This window comes from Pholis gunnellus (assembly GCF_910591455.1).
Source record: "Pholis gunnellus genome assembly, chromosome: 8".
In the NCBI taxonomy this organism is placed as follows: domain Eukaryota; kingdom Metazoa; phylum Chordata; class Actinopteri; order Perciformes; family Pholidae; genus Pholis; species Pholis gunnellus.
In genome coordinates, this window is record NC_136534.1 from 18,442,088 (window position 1) to 18,469,795 (window position 27,708).

Here is a 27,708-nt window from a genome sequence, read left to right on the forward strand (position 1 = left end):
TATTCTTTAAATATTTGTTTTCTTTTTTCACCACAGGTTGTTGGATATTTATTTTCTTATCATGATTAAAAATAAAACATTTCCAGACTTCCGGTTTGCGGCGGATGCGGCGGATCAAACCCGGAACACGTTGCTAGTTGCGTCAGACAACAGCGAGTAGGCGAGGATTCATGTGGCTCTGCTGTGTAAGCTGACGTCTCTTTCTGTTTCACTTACAGGTAAGGATAACTCCCTGCAGAAATTGCCAATAACACGCCACAAGTTCAATAAACAGCAACTTAAAAAAACAGTTTAAGATACTCGCTACGACCGTGAACACATGTGAAGCTCGGGATGCGCTCACAGAAACTGGAGTTTGAGTTTGTCTGATTAGCTAAAGCTAACTAGCCTGTTTGGCATGACTTTTTGTCAGCCTTTGACAGGTGGCAGAGATGAGATTTTTGTGCAGAAAGTGTGCAGCTAACACAGCTATCGTCTGACACTTCTACACGATGATGTAGACCAGTATAGGATGCTAAATATTGTTTTAAATACGTTTAAACGGGTTTATTAACGCTAGAAGGTTCGTTTCCCTAGTTAACCTGACTGCAGACGACACACTCTTGAACTGGTATGACAGTCAAACACACCCACTCCACCATCTTCAGCCAGATAAAGAATGTCTTTGATAGCATAACTTGTTTGGCAAACTGCTCACTGAAAGCACAAATCAAAACAAGTTCACGATGTACTCAATGTCTGTGTGTCTCTCCCAGAGATGGCTGCTCTCTTCGTGTCCCCTCACCCTGATGACTTCAGGAGCCTCCTGGCTCTCATAGCTGCAGAGTTTGGTTCCTCCCGCCCGCAGACTCTCACAGAGGACCCTCCCGCGTCCCTGAATGCCCGCTCCAGACCGACCCTGGTGCTGGACGCTCGGGACGGTGGCACTGTCTTGAGCGGGGCCAGCGCTGTGGCCTGGTACCTGGCTGACCAGGGGAAGAGAGCTGGCGTGGATGCAAAGCAGCAGAGCCAGGTGTGGCAGTGGCTCAGCTTTGCAGAGAACGAACTCACCCCGGTGTCCTGCGCTGTGGTCTTCCCTCTGATGGGGATGGTGGGAGTGGATAAGAAGGTGAGACCAATCATACAAAATGCTTTCTCGTGTGTGTGATTTATCTTATCATGTGAGGGTTTTATTCTAAAAACGTCTTGTGCGTTCTCAGCTCCAGCAGAGTTCCCGCGCTGAGTTGATCCGTGTTCTGAAGGTTCTCGATAAAGCCCTCGAACCGAGAACCTTCCTGGTGGGGGAGAGCATCACCCTGGCTGATATGGCTGTGGCTGCAGCTGTTCTTCTCCCTTTTAAATATGTACGTATGTGGTGCAACCCGTATGTCTCTCAGCATGTTTCTACGCTGAACACTTTAGTGCTGGGAAATCAGTCAACTATTTATCTGATTTTTTTTTCTATTTCATTTTAGGTGTTGGAGCCATCGGACAGGAAGGTCTTGACCAATGTTACGAGGTGGTTCACAACCTGCACGAATCAGCCACAGCTCCTGAAGGTGTTGGGGAAGATCACGCTTTGTGAGAAGATGGTGCCAGTTACACCGAATGCAAACCCTCCAGCTAATGCTGGAGCTGCTAATGCTGGAGCCGCTAATGCTGGAGCTGCTAATGCCAGTCCCGCTGGTGATTCTGCTGATGCCACAGCTAACGGTCAGGAAGTCCTGTGCCACAGTTCATGAATACTTTTTTTTTTTTTTGTGTAAACATCATTCTGATTGTCTTCATGTTTCCTCCTACAGGCCCACCAAAGACAGAAGCACAGCTGAAGAAGGACGCTAAGAAGAGAGAAAAGTTGGAAAAGTTCCAGCAGAAGAAGGAAATGGAGGCAAAGAAAAAGACTCAGCCGTCAACAGAGGTACAGATACTGAAGCTCTACAAATAGAAGGTCTTGTAAGACATGGGTGCAGCTTTGAGAACCTATATATGGTTTATTTCATGTCTTCTGCTTTCTTCTCTTTTAGAAAAAGGCCAAACCCGAGAAGAAGGAGTTGGGAGTGATCTCATACACTGTCCCCACTGCCCCTGGGGAGAAAAAAGGTGATTGATCAGTGTGGGTGGGAGTCAAGAGTGACATCACCATACGTAGTGTTGTAGCTTTCCCCATTCATACAAAGAGTGAGGGGCTACCCTGCACAGCAACTGGATTCTTGCAATATCCCAAGATTACACGAGAATCGCACGCAAATCCATCGAGTCAGGCTTCATGTGTGCGTTTGTGACGGAGCCACAGTGGTTCAAACCAATCAGCGTCCTGTGAGGAGTTACCTGCAGCTAAGGAGAAGCTTAGGTGTGACGCGACACAGACTATCTCTATGTCAACCCTCTCTCTTTCTCTTCCGGTGTAAGATGTCATCAGCCCGCTTCCCGACTCCTACAGTCCTCAGTATGTGGAGGCTGCCTGGTACCCATGGTGGGAGAAGCAGGGATTCTTCAAGCCGGAGTATGGGGTAAAGAAGTCCACCCCCCTCGTGCTATATTCATACGACAGAAAATGTCATATTTTTTAGTTATCGTTTCAGTCTGCAATAACACGTCTGTCTCTGCAGAGGGAGAGCATCAGCGACCAGAACCCCCGCGGCATCTTCATGATGTGTATCCCTCCACCCAATGTGACGGGGTCACTCCACCTGGGTCACGCCCTCACCAACGCCATTCAGGATTCTCTGACCAGATGGTAACTTTTTGTTTCTGTTTCTATTTCATTTAAATTGTGTTGTTATCGAGACCGTGTGATTTTTAATTGGTGTGCTTCCCTTCTGTCCGTCCAGGCACAGGATGCGGGGTGAAACCACCTTGTGGAACCCGGGCTGTGATCACGCCGGTATCGCCACACAGGTGGTGGTGGAAAAAAAGCTGATGAGAGAGAAGGGCATGAGCCGCCACGATCTGGGCCGGGAAAACTTCATCCAGGAAGTCTGGAAATGGAAGAACGAGTGAGTGAAGGAAGAAGTAGAAAGGAGGAGATGTGAACCTGGTTTAATACTAGAATAAAGAACACTGTAATAACTTAGTCCCTTTGTCTTTTCAGGAAGGGAGACCGTATCTACCACCAGCTGAAGAAGCTGGGCTCCTCTCTGGACTGGGACAGAGCCTGCTTCACTATGGACGAAGTGAGTTTTCTGAAATCCCTAAACTAATATGAATAAAACCTGAATTTCTAATTTTCAAGTCTATATTTCTCTTTCCAGAAACTTTCCTATTCAGTCCAGGAGGCCTTTATCCGCATGCACGATGAGGGAGTGATCTACAGGAGCAAGCGTCTGGTCAACTGGTCCTGCACACTAAACTCTGCCATCTCTGACATAGAGGCAAGTATGCATCTCATTAGAGGGAGAAAGATCAAGGCCATATTCTAGTAAAGTCACTATTCTTTTCTTTGTTTAATTTTAGGGTTCTTACACATTGGTTGAGAATTGTGTGTTAAAATATTTTGATTGAAAGTGTATATGTTTATATACTTATAGTATATATACTAGGGCTGAGTATCAAACACCAAAACTTACAAAACTCTCTGAGTACTGAAAACTGATTGGTTTTGATTCTTTGATCAGATATTTCCAGATACATATCCTATTTTTAAAAATGTATGCTGTATTTCATCCAGGCAAATGGTATTGTATGGCTGTTTAGTAAGACTATTTTAAACGCTAATGCATTTGAGAAGTTTGACAAGGGTTGTTACTCCAGACGTTGTTGGCCTATGGGCTAAAATGTGTAATACAAAAGCCACAGCGTAAGCGCTTCGAACCCAGCTGGGAACACTTTTTGCATGTCATCCTCCTCCCTCTTCCCGTGTTTTGTTGTCCGGCTCTCGACTGCTTGGCAAATGATGTCAAATGTTATGTCCAACAGTCCCCAGCCTTACTTTGTTAACCCTGTTATAAGGCTGTGATGGTGATCCAAAGTGCTGGCCATGCTGTGCTCTTGATTACATCTTGTGGTTGGTTTGCAGGTGGATAAGAAGGAGCTCACAGGCAGGACTCTGTTGCCTGTCCCAGGCTACAAAGAGAAAGTGGAGTTTGGAGTGCTGGTGTCTTTCGCCTACAAGGTGGACGGATCAGGTATGTGAATATTTTAAAGAAGGACACATTCAGTAATACCTTTTTATTTAAACATCTCTTTCTCTTTCTGTTGCTTAGACGAGGAAGTGATTGTGGCAACAACTCGTATTGAGACAATGTTGGGAGACACTGCTGTCGCCGTCCACCCGAACGACTCTAGATATCAGCATCTGAAGGGCAAAGTGGTGCTGCACCCCTTCTGTGACCGCAAGATGCCGATTGTCTTCGATGACTTTGTGGACATGAGCTTTGGAACAGGTAGGCATGGTTACAGGAAGCCTGCAGTGTGCTGAGAATAAGTAATAATAACACGTCATTAAGCCAGGCCACTTTCCTTATTATGGCTGTTCTCTCCCCCCCCCCCCCTCCCTCTCTCTCTCGTTCTCTCTCGTTCTCCTGTCCCTCTGCACCATTTTCTGTGCAGGTGCTGTCAAAATCACCCCGGCTCATGACCATAATGACTACGAGGTTGGAGAGAGACACAATTTGGCCTTCATCAACATTTTGGACGAAAATGGCCTGCTCATTAACGTGCCTCCTCCCTTCCTGGTATAGTGTTTCATTATCACCCCCCCCCCCCCCCCCCCCCCCCTGCAGTTTGTGCATTTTCGCCATGACACTAAAAGTCAGGCTTCTTCATAGTTTACGCGGTGGAGCACTTTTATGTCTCAATTTTTCTTTTGATTTTTCTTTTGAACTACTCTTCCTCTTCCCCCAGGGCGTGAAGCGTTTCGAGGCCAGGAAGACAGTGCTGCAGGCTCTCAAGGACAGAGGCCAGTTTATAGAGATCAAAGACAACCCCATGGTTGTCCCAGTCTGCAGGTAACGTGACGTCCATGTGCGCATAAGTAGAACACAAGTTATTCGTGTTTTTAGATCTTTTCATCTTAGTCGGGGGTCATCCTTAAAGCCACGTTATGAATCTACTCTTATCAGTCGTTCAAAGGACATCGTGGAGCCGCTGCTGAAGCCGCAGTGGTACGTAAGCTGCGCGGAAATGGGCAAGCAGGCCGCAGACGTCGTCAGAGAGGGAAAGCTCAAAATCATCCCCGATCACCACCACAAGACGTGGTTCAACTGGTTGGACAACATCCGGTAATTATCCTTTTATTTTAAATGTGTTGATTGATTGATTTTGCACAATCAAGTGTGGAGTGAGTTTCACATTTCATCCGTCTTCCTCTCAGGGACTGGTGTATCTCACGGCAGTTGTGGTGGGGTCACCGTATTCCTGCGTACTTCATCACCGTCAACGATGCCGCCGTGAAGCCAGGAGAGGTAAGCTGATGTCCGTCACTGTCGTCAAGGTCCGGAGGCTTTCAGATAACAGATGAAAGCTTTGTGCGTTGTTATTCCACCATTTTCTTTCTTTTATCGACTCTTTTTTTTGTTTTGTCTCCAGGACATGGACGGTCATTACTGGGTGAGTGGGAAATCGGAGGAGGAGGCCAGAGAGAAGGCAGCAAAACGCTTCAATGTGTCTGCTGACAAAATAACCCTCAGACAAGGTAAGATTTAACACTTTTTAATGAAGCAGTCTCACCACCACAACTCCTGTGAAGGTTATCTAATCAGTTCATGTGTTGCTACTACACAGATCGACCTAATGTCATTAATTCTACTCCATATTCATACGGGTTAGATAATGTCTGTCGCTGTTTTTCAGATGAGGATGTTCTGGACACTTGGTTCTCGTCTGGCGTTTTCCCCTTCTCCATCTTCGGATGGCCTAATGAGGTAAAAGACTGAGGTCAACCACCTTTCTTCTCACACAAATGTCATTTCTTTGCAGTAGATAGTAGAGATATCTTCTGCAGTAGAAACACTGCTCTAAAACAGAAAATATATAATAATAATAATTTACTGGAAATGCTGCTACCCAAATTCTGAGTACTTTTACTTGTAAAATATGACTTTTAAACATAGTTTTGTTTACGTGTTTCTATAATTAATGTTGCTGTTTGCCATCCTCCTTCAGACCCAGGACCTGAATGTGTTCTACCCTGGCACCTTGCTGGAGACGGGCCATGACATCCTGTTCTTCTGGGTTGCTCGTATGGTGATGATGGGCCTCAAACTGACCGGCAAGCTGCCCTTCAAAGAGGTGAGACCAATCAAAACGGCCCGAACCAGGACCGTAACACAACAGGGTGGGATACTAGTGTTATCAGCTGGACGTGACTAAGTAATGATCATGCCTTTCTTCCAGGTTTATCTGCATGCAGTGGTGAGGGACGCCCACGGGAGGAAGATGAGCAAATCTCTGGGCAACGTCATTGACCCTCTGGACGTCATTACAGGGATCTCCCTAGAGGTAAAGCCTAATCCCGTTCTGATGCTTGTTCAGATACACGCGGACATTTAGTCTTCGCTCTCTCCTCTTTGGGTTGTCTTTTACATGGTCACCACACACACATTACTCCCCCGAGGCTCATATTCTTGTAAGATTTATTAAGCACCCTTTTCTGCTTCCAACAAGCTTTTATTGAAGCCATCAATCTCTTCACCAGCTGGGCGGAAACATGCTCAGTCAGAGGAAGTACATCTGTCCTCTAGAGGGCACTGAAAGACTTATAGTAAAGTCTACTTTGCCCTTAATAATAAAACCCTTTTCTCTTTCCTACCCTTTTAAAACATCAAGCAGTTGAAAGGATGAAATCATCATTCTGAAGATGAAAAGAGAAAATGTTTGAACACATGTTCTTTTTAGTGGTGACATCCCGACTTATTTCCCATCCCCTTACCCTCTCTAGGGTCTTCATGCCCTGTTGATTGACAGCAACTTGGATCCTGTGGAGGTGGAGAAGGCAAAGCAGGGCCAAACGTCCGACTACCCAAATGGCATCCCAGAGTGTGGCACAGATGCTCTCCGGTTCGCTCTATGTGCCTACACTAGCCAAGGTGAACTCATTTGTATTTTCAGTTTTTATTGCCTTCTCTCTCGTTGTGCCTCCATTGGCCAACAGCCTGGATCTCAACCGTGACTTCATAAAATACATCAAAACTCTGGAAAACAGCATTACAATCAGTCAGTATGAGGTCACTTATTACTGAATCGATTAACTTTAATATACACTGAAATCCTTCCTTGTATTCCTGTGCGTGTCTCTCAGGTAGAGACATCAACCTGGATGTCAACCGCATCCTGGGTTACCGTCACTTCTGCAACAAACTGTGGAACGCTGTGAAGTTTGCCATGAAGACACTGGGAGACAACTTTGTACCATCAGAGAACACCCAGGTGAGACCAGGGGGAAAGATGAAGGACACAGTGAGCATAAACAAGCTCTGCTCCCTACTTACTCATATTCATGCGAACCCTTCTGACCAAATACATGTTTAGTATAACAGTTTGTTTTTGTTACCATTGATTGTCTGGGGGGGTTTCGTTTACCCATATGCTGTCCTGCTTAGTATTCATGAATGTGCACTCGCTAACATAGAGGTACACAGACAGGAGTCGTGTTAACCGCTTCCTCTTTTGCTCTTCCTTCAATCCCCTCAGTTGTGCGGAGAGGAGAGCGTATCAGACCGGTGGATCCTGTCTCGACTGAGCGCAGCTGTTGGTCTCTGTGACGCCGGCTTCAAGGCCTATGACTTCACGACCATCACGACAGCCATTTACAACTTCTGGTTGTACGAGCTCTGCGACGTCTACCTGGTAAGAAACGTTTTAAGACTAGCGAGCACCTCCGGTCCATTCATCTTAAAATAGTCTATGTAAAAAATTTGTGTCAATGCAGAAGACTTTGTACCAAAGCTGACCCCCTCCCACTCTGCTTGTCCTCCAGGAAAGTGTGAAACCAGTGTTCAGCAAGTCGGAGGAGGACGGCGCCGGCCAGAAACAGCGCCTGGTGTGCAGACAGACCCTTTACACCTGCTTAGAAGTCGGTCTGCGCCTTCTGTCTCCTGTGATGCCCTTCGTCAGTGAGGAGCTCTATCAGAGGTTGCCACGTCGGCGACCTGAGAGTGATCCGCCTAGCATCTGTGTCACACCCTACCCTGATACAGAGGAGGTGAGATAAGGAGGGGGGGAATGAGGGTTGGTTAAAAACTCACTGATGTACAGATGTCTGTACAGGTCAGAACTGAAGATATTATAAAGATACCATTTGAGATATTTTGAGAGGGTGGACATCACTTATTTCTTTTGTGATGCTCTTTTTTTGTGAGCAACATGTTGTTCTGTGACTTGTAGTTCTGCTGGCACAGTGCGGAGGTCGACCGCGACATGGAGTTCGTCATGACTGTGATCAAGACGATCCGGTCACTGAGAGCCGACTACAACCTGACCAAGACCAGAGCTGACTGTAAGATGACAAACACCAGCTTCATCCGTAGTTACTCTACAATAATAATTCATTATCTACATTTTAATTTGCCCATTTCTCTCCCAGGCTACCTCCAGTGCATTGACTCTGCGACTGCGTCCCAGGTGCAGAAGTACAGTCTGCAGATTCAGACCTTGTCTTATTCTCAGGCCGTCATCGCTCTGACCGCTAACCAGCCTGTCCCAGCAGGCTGTGCTGTGGCGATCGCCTCTGACAGATGTACTGTCAACCTTATGCTCAAGGTGAGAAGGGAATCTGTTCAATTTTGCTTGGTTTCGCCATCACTCCACAAGAACTGATGTGTGAATATATCAGTTGAAAAACATTTAAATTCACTGGTTTTGTTGTGACAAGTTAAACTACCTGAATAGTCTAAGAGCATTAATGCCCCTCACCTAGTTTGAAGTCATGCATGGAATACCAAGCTAGGTTTCCCTCTGCTTTATTTTGGGTTCAGTGCTTCCTTTGTTTCTCCTTTACTGCCCTGAAATAACAAGATCATTATTTATAACCAGCCCTCGTCTTCACTGCACCTTTAATTCCCCAAGGGTCTCATCGATGTGGAGAAGGAAGAGGCTAAGCTGATGACAAAGAAGGGTGACTTGGAGAAACAGATGGAGAAATTGAGAGAGAAGATGGCAAAGAGTGATTACAAGGTGAAGGTTCCGGTGAAGGTGCAGGAGCAGGATGCAGAGAAGGTGAGAAAAATAAATTGACTTGCAGGGTTTCTCGGGGAGCAACACTTTGTGGTAAAAATAAAAAGTAAATAATGACTTCCTTTTCTCCACAGCTACGGCAGAGCCAAACGGAACTTGAAAAAGTCAAAGAAGCCATGGACAACTTCAGGAAAATGATGTGACTTCCCCCTCAGCGTTATGTAAATCAGGATTTATTTCCACATTTTTCATGTCTGTATTAATTTTACAAGTTGACTGTAGTACGGAGGGAATTCAATAAAGCTCTAATGGTAGACAATTGTCTTCAGCAGTGTATTGTTCTGAGGCAATCTTATTAATCAAAGTCTCTTGTATTTTTGTGCAATTTAATACTTGTCAAGTAATTAACAAATGAGTCCCTTATGTCAAACATTTTATTCAGCATATTTAACAGAACATGTAAAAGCATAATTTTAGGATACAGCTTTGTTCGTAAAGATAGTGTCCACAGAAAAGAAATAAACCTGAAAAGCTTAAACACTTTGGCTGCATTTTAAAGATTAAAACTATGCAGATTATTTTACGATATTTAAATTGAAGCTACGCATTTCTACTTCTAATTGCTTCTTTATAAATCCAGCCAAAGAGGGAGCGGTGGAAGGAGAGAAATAGCTTGTGCGTTTACACAAAATGCCTTTTTTTTTTTTTTTCTCTCCCCTAGGAGACTAACACTTAACAGCATGAATCAAATCTAACCTCAAAAAAAATAAGATGCACCATATTTTACAGGTTTGTGGCTACGGATGAGTAGTAGTCGTAGACCAGCTCTTTTCAGATGCCACCACAGCAACACTAAACATGACGACTAATCTGTCGGAAAGAATCGGGAACAAAATCACAGTTATACATTCGCACCATGCTAGAAATACGCTCTTGACCACAGGCCATCCAAATCCTCTGCTGCTCGTTTCCTCGCATCCATCCATCTTTCTTCACAGTCTCCAGGGCGAGTGGAACTCGGCGGCGGGGAGAGGAGTGCAGTGTGTCGCTTCAAAGTTTCGCATGTACTTCCGTGCCTGAGAGAGCGAAAAGAAGAAGAAGACAGCGGGGATGGAGGAGGAATAGATATGAGGGGTGTGGGAGGGCAATGAACAAAAAGTGTAGAACTTGATTATATTAGGTTCAGTCTTTCTGGCTCACTGCCTCACAAATCCCCATCTCTTAAGGATTTACAACAGGAGGTGAATGAAGCCCAATTCAGACGGAATTACAGAGGGAAGGAAAAGCATAGCATTAGCTGTAATTGATGGCAATGGTCTTGTTTGATGTTAAATGACTTCAATAAGCTGAGCGCGGTGAAATATATTGCACCAGTCAACCTGAGAGCACAGGTGAGCTGGTTACTATGGCTACCAGAATAGTGTTCCTCCGTGGTAATGATGTCTGTGAATAGATGTGAGAGTGAGAGAAGAGGTAAGCTTTAAATGGGAAAATGGGGCTTACTGCGGAAAAGGAAATTAGATGTACTTTGTATTCCAACTCGGAGCCGTGTGATAAAGACAACAGGTGGCTGCCCTTTAAACCAGACAGAAGAAACAACTGCACAGTCGAGTGCACGGATACCAAAAGACTCTTTCCTTACCAAGAAAAGAGCCAGCTGCCGTCTTCCCTCAATCGTCATATCCTCCCCTGGGAACAGAGATACAGAGAGTGTGTGAAGCCATGTAAAAGTACTGTGGGGTGAAACATGCACGTATGAGGTAAGAGGTAAGTGCAGTTTATTTGCCTTGTAAATGTGAAAAGGACCTGAGGGCTTACCGACGCTCCATGGAAACACAACGTCTCTGTCTGCCTGATACGACTTCAGCACAGACACACACCAGTCGTCGTCCACTTCATAGCCGCTGTACACGGATGCTGTAGAGAAAGAGAGGGAGCTGTTGTAATACCAAATCACTGCACAAGCATTCAAATCCTAATTTACAAAAGGTGTTTTTTTTACGTCACACGCACCTTCTTCTAAGGGATTGGAGGATCCCAGCCATTGCCTGACAACTCTAATCCCTTCGTCGGTCATTATCTTTGGATACCTAGGCAGAAAAAAAAAGACAACACCACTTGTGTCACTCAACAAGTCAGAATACATTGATCGTATCCAGCATTGACAATACCGACCTGAATTGCAGCAGTTTAAGCAGGAGATCGTTGCCTCTGTTAGACATGACGTCCTCTGGACCCCTGTAATATACAGAGTACATCTTATTATAGAGTGTCAGGGGTCTTTGAGTGGGCATGTGAAAGCTACTAGCAAAGCAATTAACTCAACATACTGACAATTAATCTGTTGTAAGTGGTAGATGATTGCAGTTCTGGGTAGGTTTCTGGTGTGAAATTGTTTCTAATTATGTTTGACTATTATATAAATATGGTGTACGTTATAGTGCTATAATTGACAGAAAATGGCATGCCATTTGACATCCTTCTACTGTGTATATATATATATATATATATATATATATATATATATATATATATTTTCTCATTGATATACTCATTGAACTGCCCAACAATACAATTATAGATTTTCTTGCATTTTATTAAAAATAAATGTATGTTTGGATAATTTTTTTTTATTATAGGAAATCTTATTTGTGTTCGCCCCAGGTACAAAAAAATGTCTAACTTTGGATCCCATATTAATTAAAAAGGTGTTATGCCCTTATTTAACGTACTGCTGACATTATGCAAAACCCAATGTAAAATGAAGCCTCACGTTGTGGTGATGATCTCATCTCTGGTTCTCCTGATCAGCAGGACTGGTCCCTGATATCTGCAGGAAGAGAAGGAGTTGAGTTTTAATTGACCACATCACTGTGAGCAACAACAACAACAAAAGGTTAGTTTTTAACAACAACATGTTGCGTAATGTTCAATAATACCGGACTTGGACTGTAATGATTAATATCACATTAAATATTGTCCCACTCACTTGAGAAGCTGCTCAGCATTGTTGAGGTTCATGTACTGTCTGACTGTGTGCTGTACCAACGGCCCTAACAAGAGAACAAAGACATTTCAGTTGCTGAAGCAAAGCTCCCTGCTGCAAACAAATAACAAATTGTTTGCCCTTTAACCCCCAGGACTCACTCCAGCTGTCGGGCATGACTTTGAGCGCCAGAGGCAGGAGGTCATCGAAGGAGGCGTCCAACACCAACGACTGGATCTCTGGGTACGACATCGCTGCCCAACTGGCTGAGAAGGGAAATCAAGAAGTAAGAGGGATGAAATGAGTAGGGATAAGCAGAACCAGGAAGGAAGGACTAAATAACATGATTTTATAGCATGCTGCTCATCATGTATTGGTCTGTTTGTTCTGTACCTGTGAATCCTCCTATGGACCACGCGTAGACCACAATGTCAGTGAGCTGGAAGCCCAGTTTGTGCATTGCAAACTGGATCACTACATCCATGGCGTTGGCTTCATTCTGGGGGAATGGCACTCCCTGGCAGAAAGCAAGAAAGCAATACCCATGCATTATTAAAACACAACAGCAACACTCAACAGCGCACCTCCGAAGACAAAACAGATTTACGATGTTTTATTTCACCCCACTGATAATATCGACCATGAGAGTGTACTTCATCCTCTTGGGAAATACTGTCAAATTGAAACCAGAATTTAGACATGCTGTTGTTTCCCCCCACTGTGTTGTTTGTCTAACTATGTGAAGTTGTGAGCCAATGCTAGTTTAAAGACGTAGTAGCAAATCTGAAAACACTGCTTACCGTACTGCCTCCGAAGCCAGGGTGGTTCCAGCCCAGTACAGAGTAGCCACCTACAGTGCACATCAACACAAGATTTAACTACAGTATCATTGAAATACAACAATTTCACACCGTGCTTTTGCATTATAAACACATCTCGACTCTTATGATTGCTCACCCTCCAGTGGCGTGTTCATGCAGCCCACCTCGTAGAAGCCTGCGTTCCCCTCGCAGCAGATGACCTGTGGCAGAAGTCATACATTTCAAGAGCCGCACGTTAAACGTGACTGATGTGACACGAGTTCCAGTGGAACAACAAAGCATTGCAGACACTAACCAGGGTCTGGCCGGTCTGCCCCCCGTCTCTCCTTCGATCCACAAACATGGTGTCGATCTCATTGCCATCGCAGGCCACAAGCTTGTTCCTTTGGCCGTCAAACTGTGAAAAGTGGAGGCAGATCGACAGAGAATGATAATCGGTATTTATTGAAATGAATATAGACAGAGGGTGAGAGTGTGTTTTCTTTTTACCTCTTCTATTAACTTAGCCTGGCCTTGCAGGAGCATGGGCCGCATGGCTTTCTGCAGTAAACCTACAGAGCCAGGGTACAGCATCCTCCTCCCAAATGAGTGGACAATAAGAAAACTGGAGAGGAAGGAAATAGACATGATGACACAGGAGCAACACTGGACAAATACTTCATATTGTCGGGGAAAAGAATGACTTAACAGGGGTGAAATAAGATGGAAACCTAATATAAAGCAGAGCGCATCAATCCCCTCACTGCAGTGTCGTCCTGGAATCATGCAGAGTCTTTGTTTTTGGATTATGCTGCATAACGTGCATTTACCTGATGATGTGGCATGGTAGAGTCCGCACAGAGTGAAGGACACTGTCTGCTGCTCCTCTTAATCTGGGCTCTGGCTTTAGCAGAGAAACGCCAGCCTTTGATAGTTTTCTGTTTGACAGAGTCAAAGGCTCACAATGAAACAGATGAGCCACAAAAGCATTTGACATTCGGTGGATTCAGTTATCCAGTGAACTTCAAAGCTCTTTGAGTGCACGTATTCATAATGAACTGACCCTGGTGGTAATAGAATTTCAGTAAAAACATTTCAAACACAAGAACAAAAAACGTACGGATTGCTGACTTCCGTCCAGCTAAAATCCGAAGGCCAGAACGAGAAGTCAAAGTCATAGCACCTCAGTGTCTTCTACAAGGAAAGCAGAAGCAAAAAATAAGTTGTTGTCAATATGGATACTAACAAAGACAGGAGTAATATTATTTTGTCCCATTATTCCCCAATAATTAACAGTAAATCCAGTAAAAAGTACTTCAGGTTGCCGTGAGCGCACCTTATTTGTTGGCGTGTGATTCTTTTTGTTTTCTTCAAGAATGGAGAGAAACTGAAGATACTCTGAATTTTTCCATCTCCCCCACCCTGGGTGAAGAAAGGAAGGAGGAAAGGGAGGCACGAAGAAAGAGAGAGAGAGAGAGAGAGAGATATAGGCTGAGAACACAAGTATTTTGTTGCAAACCCTGAAGGATGCGTTTAGTATGCTTTGTGGGTGTAGACCTTGTACAACGGTCTCAATGTTAATGAAATCTTATTTGCAATGCGGCATATACAGCATCTGATGTGATATCTACAAGATGCTGCCGGCAAGTTGAAATCTGTAGCCTCACCTCTCAGACAGGCGACTCCAAGAAGACACACCAGCACTGTTCCCACATACTGACTCACTGGAACCAGCTTGCTGCTGCAGATGTAACCTAAAAATACACACAGCAACAATGTCACAGAAATCCACATAATACCCCCCCCCCCCCCCCCTCTCTCTCTCTCTGACAACCACCCATGAACCATATGCATAAATCAATATCAGAAGCTCAATTATACACTACGGAGTATTACACAACCTCAGGCAATTAATTTCTATTGCAGCACAGTCTTCCTGGGTGATTCAGTTGATTAACTTTGTATTAATCCCACTTGCAGGAGAACAGAGAACATCGCCCCAGTGGCAGCTTTTCTTCTTTAATGGAAGGAGAATATATTATATACATATTTTGACATTTGCCACCGCCAAACCTTCTGAATGAGAATTACTTCTCCTGAAACATGTCAAGCTCACATTTTAATATAAACTCCAAATATAATATAAAGGCACGAGGGGGGAAAAAAATACATTTGACTATATTTTGCAAGTAGAAGTAGGACTGGGCAATGAGGTAAACATTATTCTGACACTAATCTGGGTAATTTCTTATTTACAGTATGCGCGTGTGTGCACAAGTACATATACATTATACATACACTAATATAATATGCAACATGTATGCAAAACTAAACTACACATAAAGTACAACCGATGTTAAAAACGATATCCACTTCATTCACTTTAATGAAATGTATAACATCTATCACACAGAAATGTTGTAACTACACCTTTTTTTTCCAGAATCTTTGACTATAGAATTCTGCAGAGAGATAACATGATAACATGCCAGGTTATTTAGCTGACATTCAATAAATCAATACTGAATTATCGCCCAGTTCGAGTCAAAATAGTCTTCTCTTGTACAACCACTTCTGTCCTTCTTTGGAACAACTATTTTGATGATTTGTCACAACTGATGCTACAATTTGGTCTAGTAAGCATCGGAAAGTCGTGACAGTGTCCATCACAGTTTCTCATCTTCAAATGTCAACCAACAGCCCAAAACAAACAAAACATTACATTAACAAAACTATAAATGAAAGAAAAGTAGAAAATCCTCTCATTGGACAAGCTGGAACCAGAGATAGTGTGATGTTATTTAACATCGTTGCTCATCTATTTTCAGTTGGTCAACTAATCAAAATACATTTCCAATCACCCCAGCTCTAGTCGTAACTGCAGTACACAGTGGAGAAGAAATAAGCCCCACCAAACACAATCCATTCAACCTACCTTTCCTGTACAGGTAGCACAGGAGAAGAGGAGAGCTATAGTAGGACAGAGACCACAGTGCTGAAGCCTGCAGGAAGAACACACAAACTTCACTTGACAGAACTTCTTAATCTTGTCCATGCAGTATCATCAATCATACAACCACACTGACCCAACCGAGGATGCTGTCGGTGTGTTTCTCCAGACTCCTAGGTTGGTAGTTCCATCCCTGCTGTGAGAGAACATGTTCATATCCATGAGCACTGTTTTAACGTCTGCCTTTCAGATAGCTATCGCTAGCTAGCAGCTAGTACCACTGAAACCATTTAGATATGGATCTAGATATTCCAGCTACACACCGTCTTTACACTGGCTCTGCGACAGTAAACATGTATGCCTACTCTTAGTATTTTCTGTTCAGTTTCTATTTTTTCTCCTCCCGTACTGGAAAAGTTTCCCCTCTCCTCCCACTTAGTGTTAGCTTAACCAGGTTAATGTTATAGAGGAAAACCGTTTATGAACCTTCAGTTAGACGGGCTGTCACTGTCACGGTGACGCATAAATGGATTGAACATGTGGAGACGAGCGTATTGATGTGCCCCTGTCATTTCATTCATTTACAAACTGTCACCCCGGCTGCACCGTGCAGTGACAGCAGGGTTTCAATAACAAACACTTGACACTTCCGGGACGCAGTCGGAGCTACATTAATGCTAACAGATTAAATACTGCTCGGTTTTCGCAGTCGGCTGTTCTAAAACAAACGCAAAATAGTATAGATAGTCCTACCCTTCTCCCGGCCCTGGCCTCGGGTCGAGACTGGTCCGTTGAACGGTGAATTCGTTGCAAATGAGGCCCTAAAATACAGCGGAGCCACATCCAGCCGGCCATTCTTCCTCTACGAGTACTACGGAAGCCCGCAATGACCATAAACTCAAAGGCGAAAGCGCTTAGTTATTTGTTGGAAAAAAGGGTATGGGAGACAAGCAACAGTACAGACCTGTTTATTTAGGAATATCTATACTTAAATAAAGATAACCATAGAAGTACAAGACAACTGGTTCAATAACAAATGCTCAAATAAGAAACAATAAAACATATTAACTTCCACACATTTGGGACACATTTCAAATCTTTCCCCTTTTCTTCTCTATGTGCAGCTAGCCATCAAAGCAACTCAGTAATGAAGTACTTATAAAGAGCAATAGGTTAAAATACCAAAAAAAAAAACATCCAAGCAATTGATGCATTTCCCTGAAGCAATGAAGTTTTTCTTCAAATCCCAACTCTGACATTCAGTTGTTACTTTTGTTTATAAAGGCCTTCTGCTGCAACTGTGAGCTGAGCGGATGTGACAGCTGGATGAGGATGAGATGTGGGTAGGTGATCAGCTCTGACACTGTTAGTATCTGAAAACAGAGCACAAAGACAATTTTGCACAAAAATCTCTCGTCCCCCAGTCTCTTTTATTCTTCCTTAAACACAAACACAGACAGCCCACGCAACAACAACAACACACAGGGGCGAAGGAGCGCTGCCTGTCAGCGCATGGCGTGATATTATGCCACAATGTCAGAGTAATGTTCAGGCCAGCGTGATTGGGGAGTGTGAGAGGAATGTGAGGGGCAGATGAGTGACAGTGCAAACACACACACACACACACACACACACACACACACACACACACACACACACACACACACACACACACACACACGAACACATTCACATACAGTTCAGCATACAAAAGCACACACAGGTGATGCAAGGCTTTTTGCTTACCGCTCCAGTTCCTTATAGACATCTTCCTCTCCTCTTGGCTTCAAATCCTGGCATAAAGAAGAAAAGGGGGAAGGGAGGCAGGCAAAAAATGAGTGAAGAGGAGGATAAAGAGAAGGTAGAGACTCATAGTTCTGGGGCCAGATTTATGTCCCTCTGTGCCCTGTGTAATGAGATTGATTTGTTAATACCACTAATGTAAGTGTGACAGTTGATAGACAATTGGTTTATCTGAGAGAGGGCTGACAGATTGGAGGAGAGGACTTCAAATGTGAGGGAAGACATATCTGCTGACAGCTTAGGGAAGAAGCAATAGAGAGAGTGAGAGTCTGTGTGCATTGGTGGATGTGTGAGCCACATCTCCTCACAGACACACATATGCACTACGCCTTCGTGTGTGCGCGCAAGGGACGACACAATAACTCACCATGTAGACTGAGCCCTGGGGAGGAGCCTGTTGGGAAGGGAGGAGAAGGAAGAAAACAGGTTTAATGAACAACAAGTGACAGAGAGGGAGGGATAATGAAAATCTGAGAAAAAAAACAGAGACAGAGAAGGAAAGCAAAAAAAATAAAAAAGGGCACAATAGAGACAAGACAGGAAAGGGGAGGGGAGGGTGAGAGAAACAAAAAAAAGAGAAGAGAAAGAGTGATTAATACCAGAGGGGAGGAGTGGGAGAGGGGAAGATGAGGAGGGAAAATCATCATTTCGTTAGTGAAAGTGTCATCACCTGTCTGATATCCTCAGGATTCTCATAGATGTTCTCTGCATCACCCGAGTGGACAGACAGAGACTGTTCAATACCTGAGTACAGAGAGATTGTTACCAATATAGTCTCTCACACACACACACACACACACACACACAGTCAAATGCACAGGGAGGGGAGGGAGGGACGTAGGGGCAGATTCATTACAACAACCCCAGAGGATGTTACGGCCCACATCACACGGTGGCAGCCGACAGGGGCCAAAGATGGACGGAACACGGAAAGCTGTCAAAAAAAAGAAAGCGCCGGAAGACTCACCGCGATCACAAATGTGTTTCTGTCTCCATAGCAACACACAGACAGCTGCAGCAACCAGGGGCACCAGGAGTAATAAAGCGGAGAGAGATGGGAGCAGGGGGGGGTTGGCCACACTGCCACCCTCGACTGAAAGAGAGGAAAAAAGTGAGAGACAGAAAAAAAAAAGCCATGAATGCTTCCAGGAACAGTATTATGAAACTCGTAGAGCTAAGAGCGTGTGTGGTTGAATGACATGGAAAGAAGTTATTGCTGTTTATTCTCCAGTTTGCTCTTTTCTTCTAGTCAAGAGAGGGCAACCTTTTCCTTTAAGTAAACTCTTCAAGCAATGAATTTAAAGACATGTTGCAGTTGAGATTTCCCAAACATGTTTCATGCATTTGCATCATGCTGCTGTCAGTCACAGACAATGGGTACAGTGGGAAAAGGCGATAAAATCCAGCCTCTGCTAGACAGAATAGCCTGTACGACAGCGGAGTACTCATCGATCTGACAGACCCTCAGTCTGGACAGTAAACATTGTCAATTTGAAACGTGGCCGACAAGAAGAAAGGCACCATTAGCAAAGAGACCAGATGCTGCCACTTCCATACAGAGTAGTCTGATTTGACAATTTTTTGCAAATCTATTCCTTATCTCGCTATCTAAAAATGTATGTCGTCATTTATGTAGTATAAGTAAAGCCAGGAGAGGTTTTTCCATGAACACTCTCTTGATAATGCATAATGAAGATGACATCCATGTTGCAAAACACGGCCACAGGGTGACATGAGAAGCAAGAGGGAGGAACTCGTACCCACAGACTGCTGTAATTTAGTGTATGTGTTGGTCTGCTCCCCGATCTGTGAGACTTCTTCTTGAAGAGAAGCCTAATAGACAGAGGAGCAGTTACTGCAGAACAACCAACACTTTCTATTGAATCATCATCTTATACGATGGGCAGAAACCTGGCAGAAGTAAAGTCCTCTCAGACATCTCATCAAATTTTGTTTGTTAAAGGATTGGCCCGCGGGCTTCACCTTGGGCCTGGTGTCACAGCTTTTAGCCGACATCAACATGATCAATCTTTATGTGCTGTGTGAGGTGTAATTGATTGGTGAGTGTGTGTAGAGGTTGCTAATGGAGTACTCTGGTGAGTGCTGACCCGAAGACTGACCTGCTCTGTTCTCCATGCCAGCTTTAACGTATGAATTATGGTAATTGAGTGCAGTGAAGTGAGGCATTAACTCTCCCAGTTTTTCACTGGCACATCGCTATTTTCTCTCTTCATGTTCCTTTCTACACCTTTTTTCTCAACTTCCTCTATCTCACCTCTTCCTTTCCTCAATTGGCACTTCCTCGTCTATTTCATCTCAAATGAGTTGGGGGGGGGGGGGGGGGGGGGGGGGGGGGGGGGCTGATAGAAGGCAGACCAAAGAACTGCTTGAAAGCTTTGCATATGATGGGCCAACTCCGGATAGCAAATTATTGCAGAACATCCCTGGCATTTGAAGTATTTTATGTGCTTTAGAACACAATGATTGCTTCAACTTTGCATTCCATGAACTGTGCCACCAGGGAAATGAATTTTATTATACAGAATTTATATTTTCTACAAGCGTCACTATATTTTCAGATGTGGCTTACAGCACATACGCTATCCCCAAATTATATCTTCCAGTGAACCGTAACGTTGTTTCAGTTCGTTGTTTGAGCCAACAATGCGCAAAATCTTTTTATAAACTATTTATAAACTTTTAACTGTCACTGCTTATTGTCATACTATTCATTATTAACCAAGAACCCTTGAGCTATCTTGAACTATTGCAGCCTGTCACTTTTCAACTGAGAAACATATTTCTGAGGCTGAATTCCTCGTTACACTGGACAAATGCCACATTATATATAGTTTTCTGATCCTGCCTTTCCAATCAGGTGAATTCATGCTGCCTCTTTTCCCTCGCCGTCTTTATCGCCTTCTCTCTCTTTCCTCCATTTCCATTACTCTTATAGCCGTACCATCAGCGTGCATCATGATGAGTTCTGGGTCCCTCAACCCAAGGTGATGTATTGGGGTAACGGGGAGTGAATTCATCTCTGCTAAGGGATCCATTCAAATGTCACATCCTCCTGTGCTCCCCCACAGCCACCAATACAATAAGCCTGAATAATTTAGTTTTTGTGGGGAGAGATGTCCTAAGGTCCTGTCTTCATATATTCGCATATCAACTGGGTGAGTGTGATGAGAAAAATTATAGCCTCTAAGTTTTATGTTGACTGAGCACGGTGTTAAAACGGTGGTGGATTTTTATGAAAAATGGGCACGTAAATGGACTGAGTTATTCCTGCTGGATATTATCTGCAAATCACAATGTCACAGTAGTCTTGACCTGTGACCCTTTTAACCACATTAAGAAAGCGTAACATATGGTATCCGTCAGGAGCTTTTTCCTCCATAAACCGTGGGCTCTCTAGCAGATGGATTGACCTGAGGTTGGCTTGAATGCGCCGTAGAACGCTTCACGGAGCACATATCCGAGAATCTTCCACATTCATGGTTCATTATCTCCAATGAGTTGACAGGAAGTCTGCCAGGACTCCTGTGCTAGTAAAATAATATAGTGTTGACAAAAGAAAATCAGAAAACAGACCAGTCTTTGTTATACCCTACCATCCCTCCCAAGTTCATGGGGCAGTGTGACAGCTTGCGTTGCCCAGACAGTCTGCCCATTTTTCAGCTGTAGGGTGCAGGTGTAGTTCCCGGCTGTGTCAGAGGTGATGGGTAAGGGCAGATTGGTGGTGACTCTGCCAGGCTCGCTGCTCCACGAGTCCAGCAGACGACTCTTATTCTGGTATTTCCAACTGGCACTTTCGACCTGGGACCGCTCTGAGTACCTGCACCCCAATTCCATCTTTGAAGAGGAATGGCGGGTTTTAACTGTTGCTGTGATGCAGAGAGGCGAGGGGGGGAGGGGAGAGGAGTGCAGGAGGATAAGGGAGAGGGAATGTTACAGAGGCATGAAGGAAAAAAAGAAATCGAAGAAAGGATGAGTAAGTCAAGAAGACAGGCAGGAGAGAAGAGAAGGGAGCGAGGCAGGATGAGAAAATGAGTTATTAAAGGGTAGTGTGTGAATATAGAAAAGGCCAAGGACAGAAAGAGAGTAATGGGGGAAAGGGAAAGTGATATGAAAAACAAGAACAATTCAGAGAGGGGTCAAAATAATATATATTCATTAAAGTGATTTGCTGCTAATGCATTGGTTGACTCTGACTGATGCTTAGTGTCTCGTCAAACAGAAATGAGGATCCATCTGGGTGTAATCAAGCTTCACAGACCCCCCTCCCCACACACCCACACACGCATAAAAACACACACACATTTCAGCCTTGATTAGTGTGATCAGTGTGGGCCACATACAGCCTTGGTGGGAGGGCTGCAGGTATAATCATGCATAATGATACTCGTAATGAGGTGGGGTAAAAATATATGCGTCACATGATTGGTGCGGTGGTGGATGTGTATGTGTGTGTGTGTGTGTGTTTGAGGGATGCAGATGTGTGAAGCAGGGTGACAGTGACGGATCGGCTGGTCACGTCTGGGCGGCTGTGATGGATGCCAGTGAGACTATGATTAGTAAAGTCTTCCAAGGCTGCCATGACAGGGCTTTGGAAGTGCATGTGTGTGTGTGTGTGTGTGTGTGTGTTGGGAGTTGCATGTGTGGGTGCAAATGTTTTCTGCATATTTTTGAAAAGGGTGAAACCTCTCTAAGTCGCGCTCGTGAAAATCAACAGGTGTTCTGCTACATTTTTTATCTTTAAATTAATGAATCGGGCAAGTATAACTTTACATGAACAATAATATAAATGTGTTCATTTAATGATGTGACATTATATCCATGACTGCGGGACATTTTCTTTGCACTTCTTCCACAGCACAATACACATGGCTGCTGGTGAGAAATCACTATCTTGCTTAAGGACACATCAGCAGGGCTTCGGCTTCAACAAACATGGGTCCTTTAGCTACAGTATCTATATTACCCTCTGCCAATTATTTTGCCACTGTCTTGTAAGCTGTTCAGATTTAAGGAGTTATTTGACATTAACTCTCATGTATGTGCACTGAGTATGGAGCTTGAACCAGAAGGCGATTGTCTTAGCTTTGCATGAAGACTGGAGGGAGGGGGAAACAGCTAGCCTGGCACGGTCCAAATGTCTAAAGCTCACTAATCAATTATGTCTCATTTGTTTAATCCGTACAAACAGAAATGTAAAAAGACAAGTTGTGGCTGAGGGGAGTTATGTGCTGTGAGTCTCCGTCGTCACAGCGAGGTTGCCAGGCAACCAGCGGAGGGGCAGTGCGCCAGCATTTCTGTAACTTTTCAGAAACTGACAATTTTGTGATTAGCTTGCTGTGTTTGAGGTGAGAGAGGTGCCAGGGCTTGAACTTTGCTCAGCTCTCTATTTTTTCTCTTCATTTCTGGCAAAACTATATCTTTATTTCTGTAACTTTTCTTGTGAACAACAGAGTTCAACACTATGAATGTCTTCCAGAAGAGACTGCCTGAAAATAATCAACAACGCCATCGTCAAACAACATCACGTCCCCCCGCCTCTATGACAACTGGCCAATTTGAACAACTGTAAACACTTTTCAAGGTGTAAGAACGTTTTGTTCATTAGCGGTTTGATGCCCTGCTCCCCCCATGTCTTCATGCGCTTCACAACAGCCCACTGCTCCCAATGCTTAGGATGGGTGAAATGCAAAGGTTACATTTTATGTATGTACCTGTATGTATGTGGCAGTTCAGTTTAGGTTCATTCATTCATGTTTAGTGATTCCTGTTCAGGGCTTCCTATTCTTGTTTTAGATCACTTCACTTACTGCCCGTTTTGATTATCTGCCCCGCCCTAATTGGTTTCACCTGTCCCTCATTTGCCCTGCACTCACCAGCTCCTGTTCACCTGTTCCTACTTTCCCATTATTATATCTCATTATACCAGCCCAGTTACATCTATTAGGTGTTTTTTTCTAGCTGCATGGAGTCTTGCTTGTGTGTCACCTGCATGCTGTTACTCCATAAACTACAGATAAATAACAAGATTATTGGGGGGGAGATATAAATGGTTGGAGAAACATATAATTTATGCAGAGACAGTCAGAGGAGTCACTGAATGATTTGATGAGTATGATAAATGTGTGAGTAATGTGTTATTGGCTGTTGCATTGACCAGATCTCAAACCAATTGAACACCTGGAATATTTCATAATACAAACACCAAATGAGGGAATATCTTTTGTAAGAATAATGTTCAATACCCCTGCTGACTTAAAAGACTTGGGGAATCCTGATGGTAATTTGTCATCCATCAGTTTGCTTGTCTATTTCGTTGCAGCTAATTTGCATAACAGCCTCCACAAATGGCATTTTATACAGGACAAATAGACAAGCTTATTATAAAAGTGACACCGCTTGTCTCATCAATCGATCCCCGCCCCTTGTTCTATCCCTCCTAATCCACCTCCTCCTCGTCTTTCTCCCCCTCCTGACCCCCGATCTGTACCTTTCAGCACGCTGAGCATGGTCCTGCGGCTGAAGGCGATGTCATTGAGCAACACTTCACAGATGTAGAGGCCGCCATCTTCAAACTCAGGGGTGAGTAGAAAGGAGAAGCTCCCGGCCTCTGCGTTGAAGGGTGGGCCCGCGAGCTGGAGCCTCTTGCTGTGATTAGTGAAAAAGGTGGAACCCCCCCAGCGGTCATTCTTGTACACCAGCATTATATCCTTGTGCTTCCTGTCAGGAGGTCGCCAGTACAGCCGGACGTAGTCCCCCTGGACACCAGGACAGGTCAGAGGAAACGGTGTCCGAGCCTGAGTGGCGGTGGAGATATCGCTGTCTGCAGGCAAGGAGGGAAGAGGAAAAACAAGAGAAACCATAGTGATGAAATAGATGAGACGGTGAGGAAGACGGAGTACAGATGGATATGAAGACAACAGAGTGCATGCAGTAATATAGAAAGGGAATTCAGGATAAAAAAGGACGGATAAAGACAGAGAGAGTAAACAGAATAGTAAGAGAGTAGGGAAATTGAGATAAGGGGAAAAATCCTACAACAATAGGGATTATATGCTGAGAGTTACTTCTTCAGTTGCTCTTGCATTCTGCTCTGCCTGATTATCAAGCTGCTGACACAGGACTTTCAGACTGCTTGTGTTACAAAGTCACTCACCATGTGTTATATTGGTGAATGAGGCCATATTGTCAGCTGTGGAGAGAAGAGAAGCAAGACGGGAGGGGCAAAAAGCAAATAATGAATAATACATAAATGTAGCAACTATAATATTCACAGGAGGACTGGCTGAATTTTAGTCCAGATCTACAGTAGACTTTTGAATCTTGAAACTGGTCTAAAGTAAATACTTTGAAGAACTGTATAGCTACCAGATGCTTAAATAAATAATGCTGCTGCTTCAGTTTCTAGCACTGATGCCCACTCATACATCAACAAAAGCAAGAATAAATGTATTCAATTCCTCAATGCTTTTTGCGTTTCTCACTCTCAAATCCAGTCTCACCATCAACAATCACGTCCACTTTGAAGGCGAAAAGAGTGTTGCCGCTGTTACCCCACAAGCGCACCATACAGATGTAGGCCCCGCTGTCACTGTTCTGGACCTGTGGCAGTTTGGCCACTGTGCCTGTATTTGCTTTTTTCTCGCTCTTCATGGAAATGCCGCCAGGTGCTGCCCAGGTGATCCTGGTGATGGCATAGCCAGGATTAACAACGGCAGCCAGCCGCAGGGTGCTGAGCAGAGGGATGGGTGCAGCGGGGGCAACAGTGACTGAAGATCAGGGAGGACACATGAAATCAGGAGTGGAATTATGAGTGGATTGTTATCAGTCATGAAATGACACCTAAACAGCATTTTATTGTTGTATCTGTTCATGTAATTTGGTTGTAAAGTATCAATCTGCAGAGTAATTGGTAACTTAGCCGTAGTGGTGTAAAAAGTGCAATATTATCCTCTGAAATGTAGTGGAGTAGAAGTATAGCAAGTAAATAGCATGAAATAGAAATACTCAAGTACAGTAACCTCAAACGTGTACTACTACTACTGCACTTGTTGTGTGTGGAAAATGTAAATTGAGTATGGCAAAGGTAATTTCTTATAGGTTCTAATTAACTTGGCAATCAAGCAAATAATGAGTTAGCTAACATTTCTTAAAAGCGTATATATCAAGAGGCATTGACATTTACATCAGTAAAAAATGAAACATCAAACTAATATGGATACATATTTAAATAGATATTAGAGAGATATTGATATTGAAAACATACATTTGTATGGGGAGCACATGGTGTTCAAAATCTCACATGTAACCTGGTGATTTTCCTACCTGTAAGGATGGCTAAGAGGATAATCTTCTTCTTCAATTTCCTCTCGTGTTGCTTTATCGAGCATGAGTAGAGGCCGCTGTCCTCCATTCTGGGAACAAGGAACAAGGAGAAAACCCCGGTGTCTTGAAAGTCAGGGTCAGTCAATCGCATGGATGCCTTTGAGGCACCACCAGAGAACTCTTTATTTTTGTTGGCTGAGAGAACCAGTTTCCACTCATCCACACCAACTGACTTCACCATCCAGTTAATGGCCACGGCACCCCTCATTGTTGTATCAGTGCAGCCCAAGGTGGTAGGCACGCCCTCTCTAGCCACCATAGCATCTTCCCAGTCTGAGGGAGAGGCGACAAAAAGTCAAGCATTATAACAGGGGAATTTTTCAGATGAGTTTTAAGGAAGGCCCTCAAATTCTGCACTTTCACTAACCGTGCTAATGTTGGTGAAAGTGCAGAATTTGGGGGCCTTCTGTAAAGAGTTATTGACCCCTTTAATCATTCCTTCAGCGAAATCATTTCAGGAAAGGGATCTCTTTGCAGCCAGTATGGGCAGGAGGAACATTTACAATGACTGATTAACTCTTTTAATATATATATATATTTATTTATTTACCATTACCATTCATGTTTGTACTCTAAAACTAACATTAGCTGGGAAATGTAGACTCACTTCCCAGATCAGTTTAGGAATAATTTCTAAAGAAATTAGAGGAAGTATCCTTATTTCATACCTGTGATGCCAGAGTGAGAGGAATATACCTCAAAAGTAGAAACAAGAATAATGGTGAGAAAAGCAGACTCCATCATCACGCTCTCACTGCAGCAGCTCTCTCTCCAACACTGTGACCTTTCAAAGTATGCTCCAAGAATTGTTCACTTTCCTGCAATATTACTGGTGTCCCTGACTGACATGTTAACACGTACGCTGCGCATCTCTCAGCCCAACAGGATGTGGCCGACACTGAGATAATCAACAGGAAAGGACTGTCACTATTGCCATCATATACGTGTGTGTGCTTGAGGCTGATAAACCACATGTACTGGTATTACCGCGAACCCACACAAGCCGTACACCACAATGTAGGCCTACAACGTTTTACAACACTTCAGAGCTGAACGTCTGGGGAATTAGTTGCATAACTTCTGACCTTAACATCCAGTTTGACAAAAGGAATGTGTGTGAAACAGAGAAAACGATAAGAAAAGCAGAAAGCGAGGGATTGAGGGAGATGAAAGCGAGAAATTAAGAGTTTGGGTTAGTGTGGGTGCACAGCAACCTCTAGGCTACATGTCTTTACATCCCATAAATGTCTTTAATTAAGCTAACGGTATTATCAGCTCCTCTGAGCACTATTACAGATTTTTCCATAATTACCATTGGGTGAATGGGGGCGGTGAAGAGAGATAGTTAAAGAGAGGGAAAGGGAGAGGGAGCAGATATGTATTGTGGATGTCTAATGACAGGGAAAGCGGGAAAAAAAATGGGAGTGCAGCGAGTAAGGAGACATGTGGAGGGAGAGGTGCTCAGACAGAATGAGAAAACCCAGGGAGAAGAGAAGTGCGTTGCAAGGGAACAGAGGCTGTGTGACTTCAAAGAAGCCTGTGGCTGCTGACACAGAGCACACTGATCCTGTGGCCCCTCCTCTGTGGGTAAATAATCACCATAAGCCTTGGCTCTGTCTAATGAATCCACTGCCAATGAGCTAATATCTGTTAACTATGCGCTTCATTATCACTGC

General features: G+C 43.9%; 3 protein-coding genes across 4 annotated transcripts; 1 reads left to right on the plus strand and 2 right to left on the minus strand.

Moving 5' to 3' along the window:
* The first annotated feature begins 161 nt into the window (after window positions 1-161).
* On the plus strand, window positions 162-9,443 carry vars1 (valyl-tRNA synthetase 1). The gene is made up of 29 exons (XM_079163919.1): window positions 162-218; window positions 756-1,108; window positions 1,200-1,343; window positions 1,455-1,692; window positions 1,782-1,897; window positions 2,004-2,079; window positions 2,389-2,489; window positions 2,589-2,716; window positions 2,811-2,975; window positions 3,071-3,152; window positions 3,231-3,350; window positions 3,995-4,103; window positions 4,182-4,361; window positions 4,528-4,652; window positions 4,822-4,925; window positions 5,040-5,198; window positions 5,291-5,381; window positions 5,506-5,611; window positions 5,770-5,840; window positions 6,082-6,207; window positions 6,313-6,417; window positions 6,857-7,004; window positions 7,217-7,344; window positions 7,609-7,764; window positions 7,895-8,119; window positions 8,302-8,413; window positions 8,501-8,676; window positions 8,983-9,132; window positions 9,225-9,443. Exons 2-29 carry the CDS (start codon window positions 758-760, stop codon window positions 9,291-9,293), a joined length of 3,861 nt encoding a protein of 1,286 aa, XP_079020045.1. The 5' UTR covers window positions 162-218; window positions 756-757; the 3' UTR covers window positions 9,294-9,443.
* A 290-nt stretch (window positions 9,444-9,733) lies between these two features.
* On the minus strand, window positions 9,734-16,720 carry abhd16a (abhydrolase domain containing 16A, phospholipase; the record flags this gene model as incomplete). Of its 2 annotated transcripts, none has more annotated exons than XM_079164734.1 (20): window positions 9,734-10,166; window positions 10,733-10,779; window positions 10,909-11,007; window positions 11,104-11,180; window positions 11,266-11,328; window positions 11,864-11,920; window positions 12,080-12,143; window positions 12,238-12,342; window positions 12,470-12,593; window positions 12,877-12,926; window positions 13,034-13,097; window positions 13,193-13,294; window positions 13,387-13,501; window positions 13,707-13,814; window positions 13,997-14,070; window positions 14,213-14,298; window positions 14,544-14,630; window positions 15,812-15,878; window positions 15,963-16,019; window positions 16,580-16,720. In XM_079164734.1, the coding sequence occupies 20 exons, from the start codon at window positions 16,718-16,720 to the stop codon at window positions 10,083-10,085; spliced, it is 1,671 nt and encodes a 556-aa protein (XP_079020860.1). In that variant the 3' UTR covers window positions 9,734-10,082. The 2 variants fall into 2 exon arrangements, with proteins under 2 accessions (XP_079020860.1, XP_079020861.1); XM_079164735.1 differs by having other exon boundaries at window positions 15,963-16,022; window positions 16,580-16,695.
* Window positions 16,721-17,568: 848 nt separating this feature from the next.
* g6fl (g6f-like) lies at window positions 17,569-26,595 on the minus strand (the record flags this gene model as incomplete). Its single annotated transcript, XM_079165528.1, has 10 exons — window positions 17,569-17,619; window positions 17,997-18,023; window positions 18,300-18,373; window positions 18,597-18,722; window positions 21,244-21,516; window positions 24,138-24,470; window positions 24,804-24,839; window positions 25,150-25,416; window positions 25,973-26,305; window positions 26,583-26,595. 10 exons carry the CDS (start codon window positions 26,593-26,595, stop codon window positions 17,569-17,571), a joined length of 1,533 nt encoding a protein of 510 aa, XP_079021654.1.
* Window positions 26,596-27,708: the final 1,113 nt, after the last annotated feature.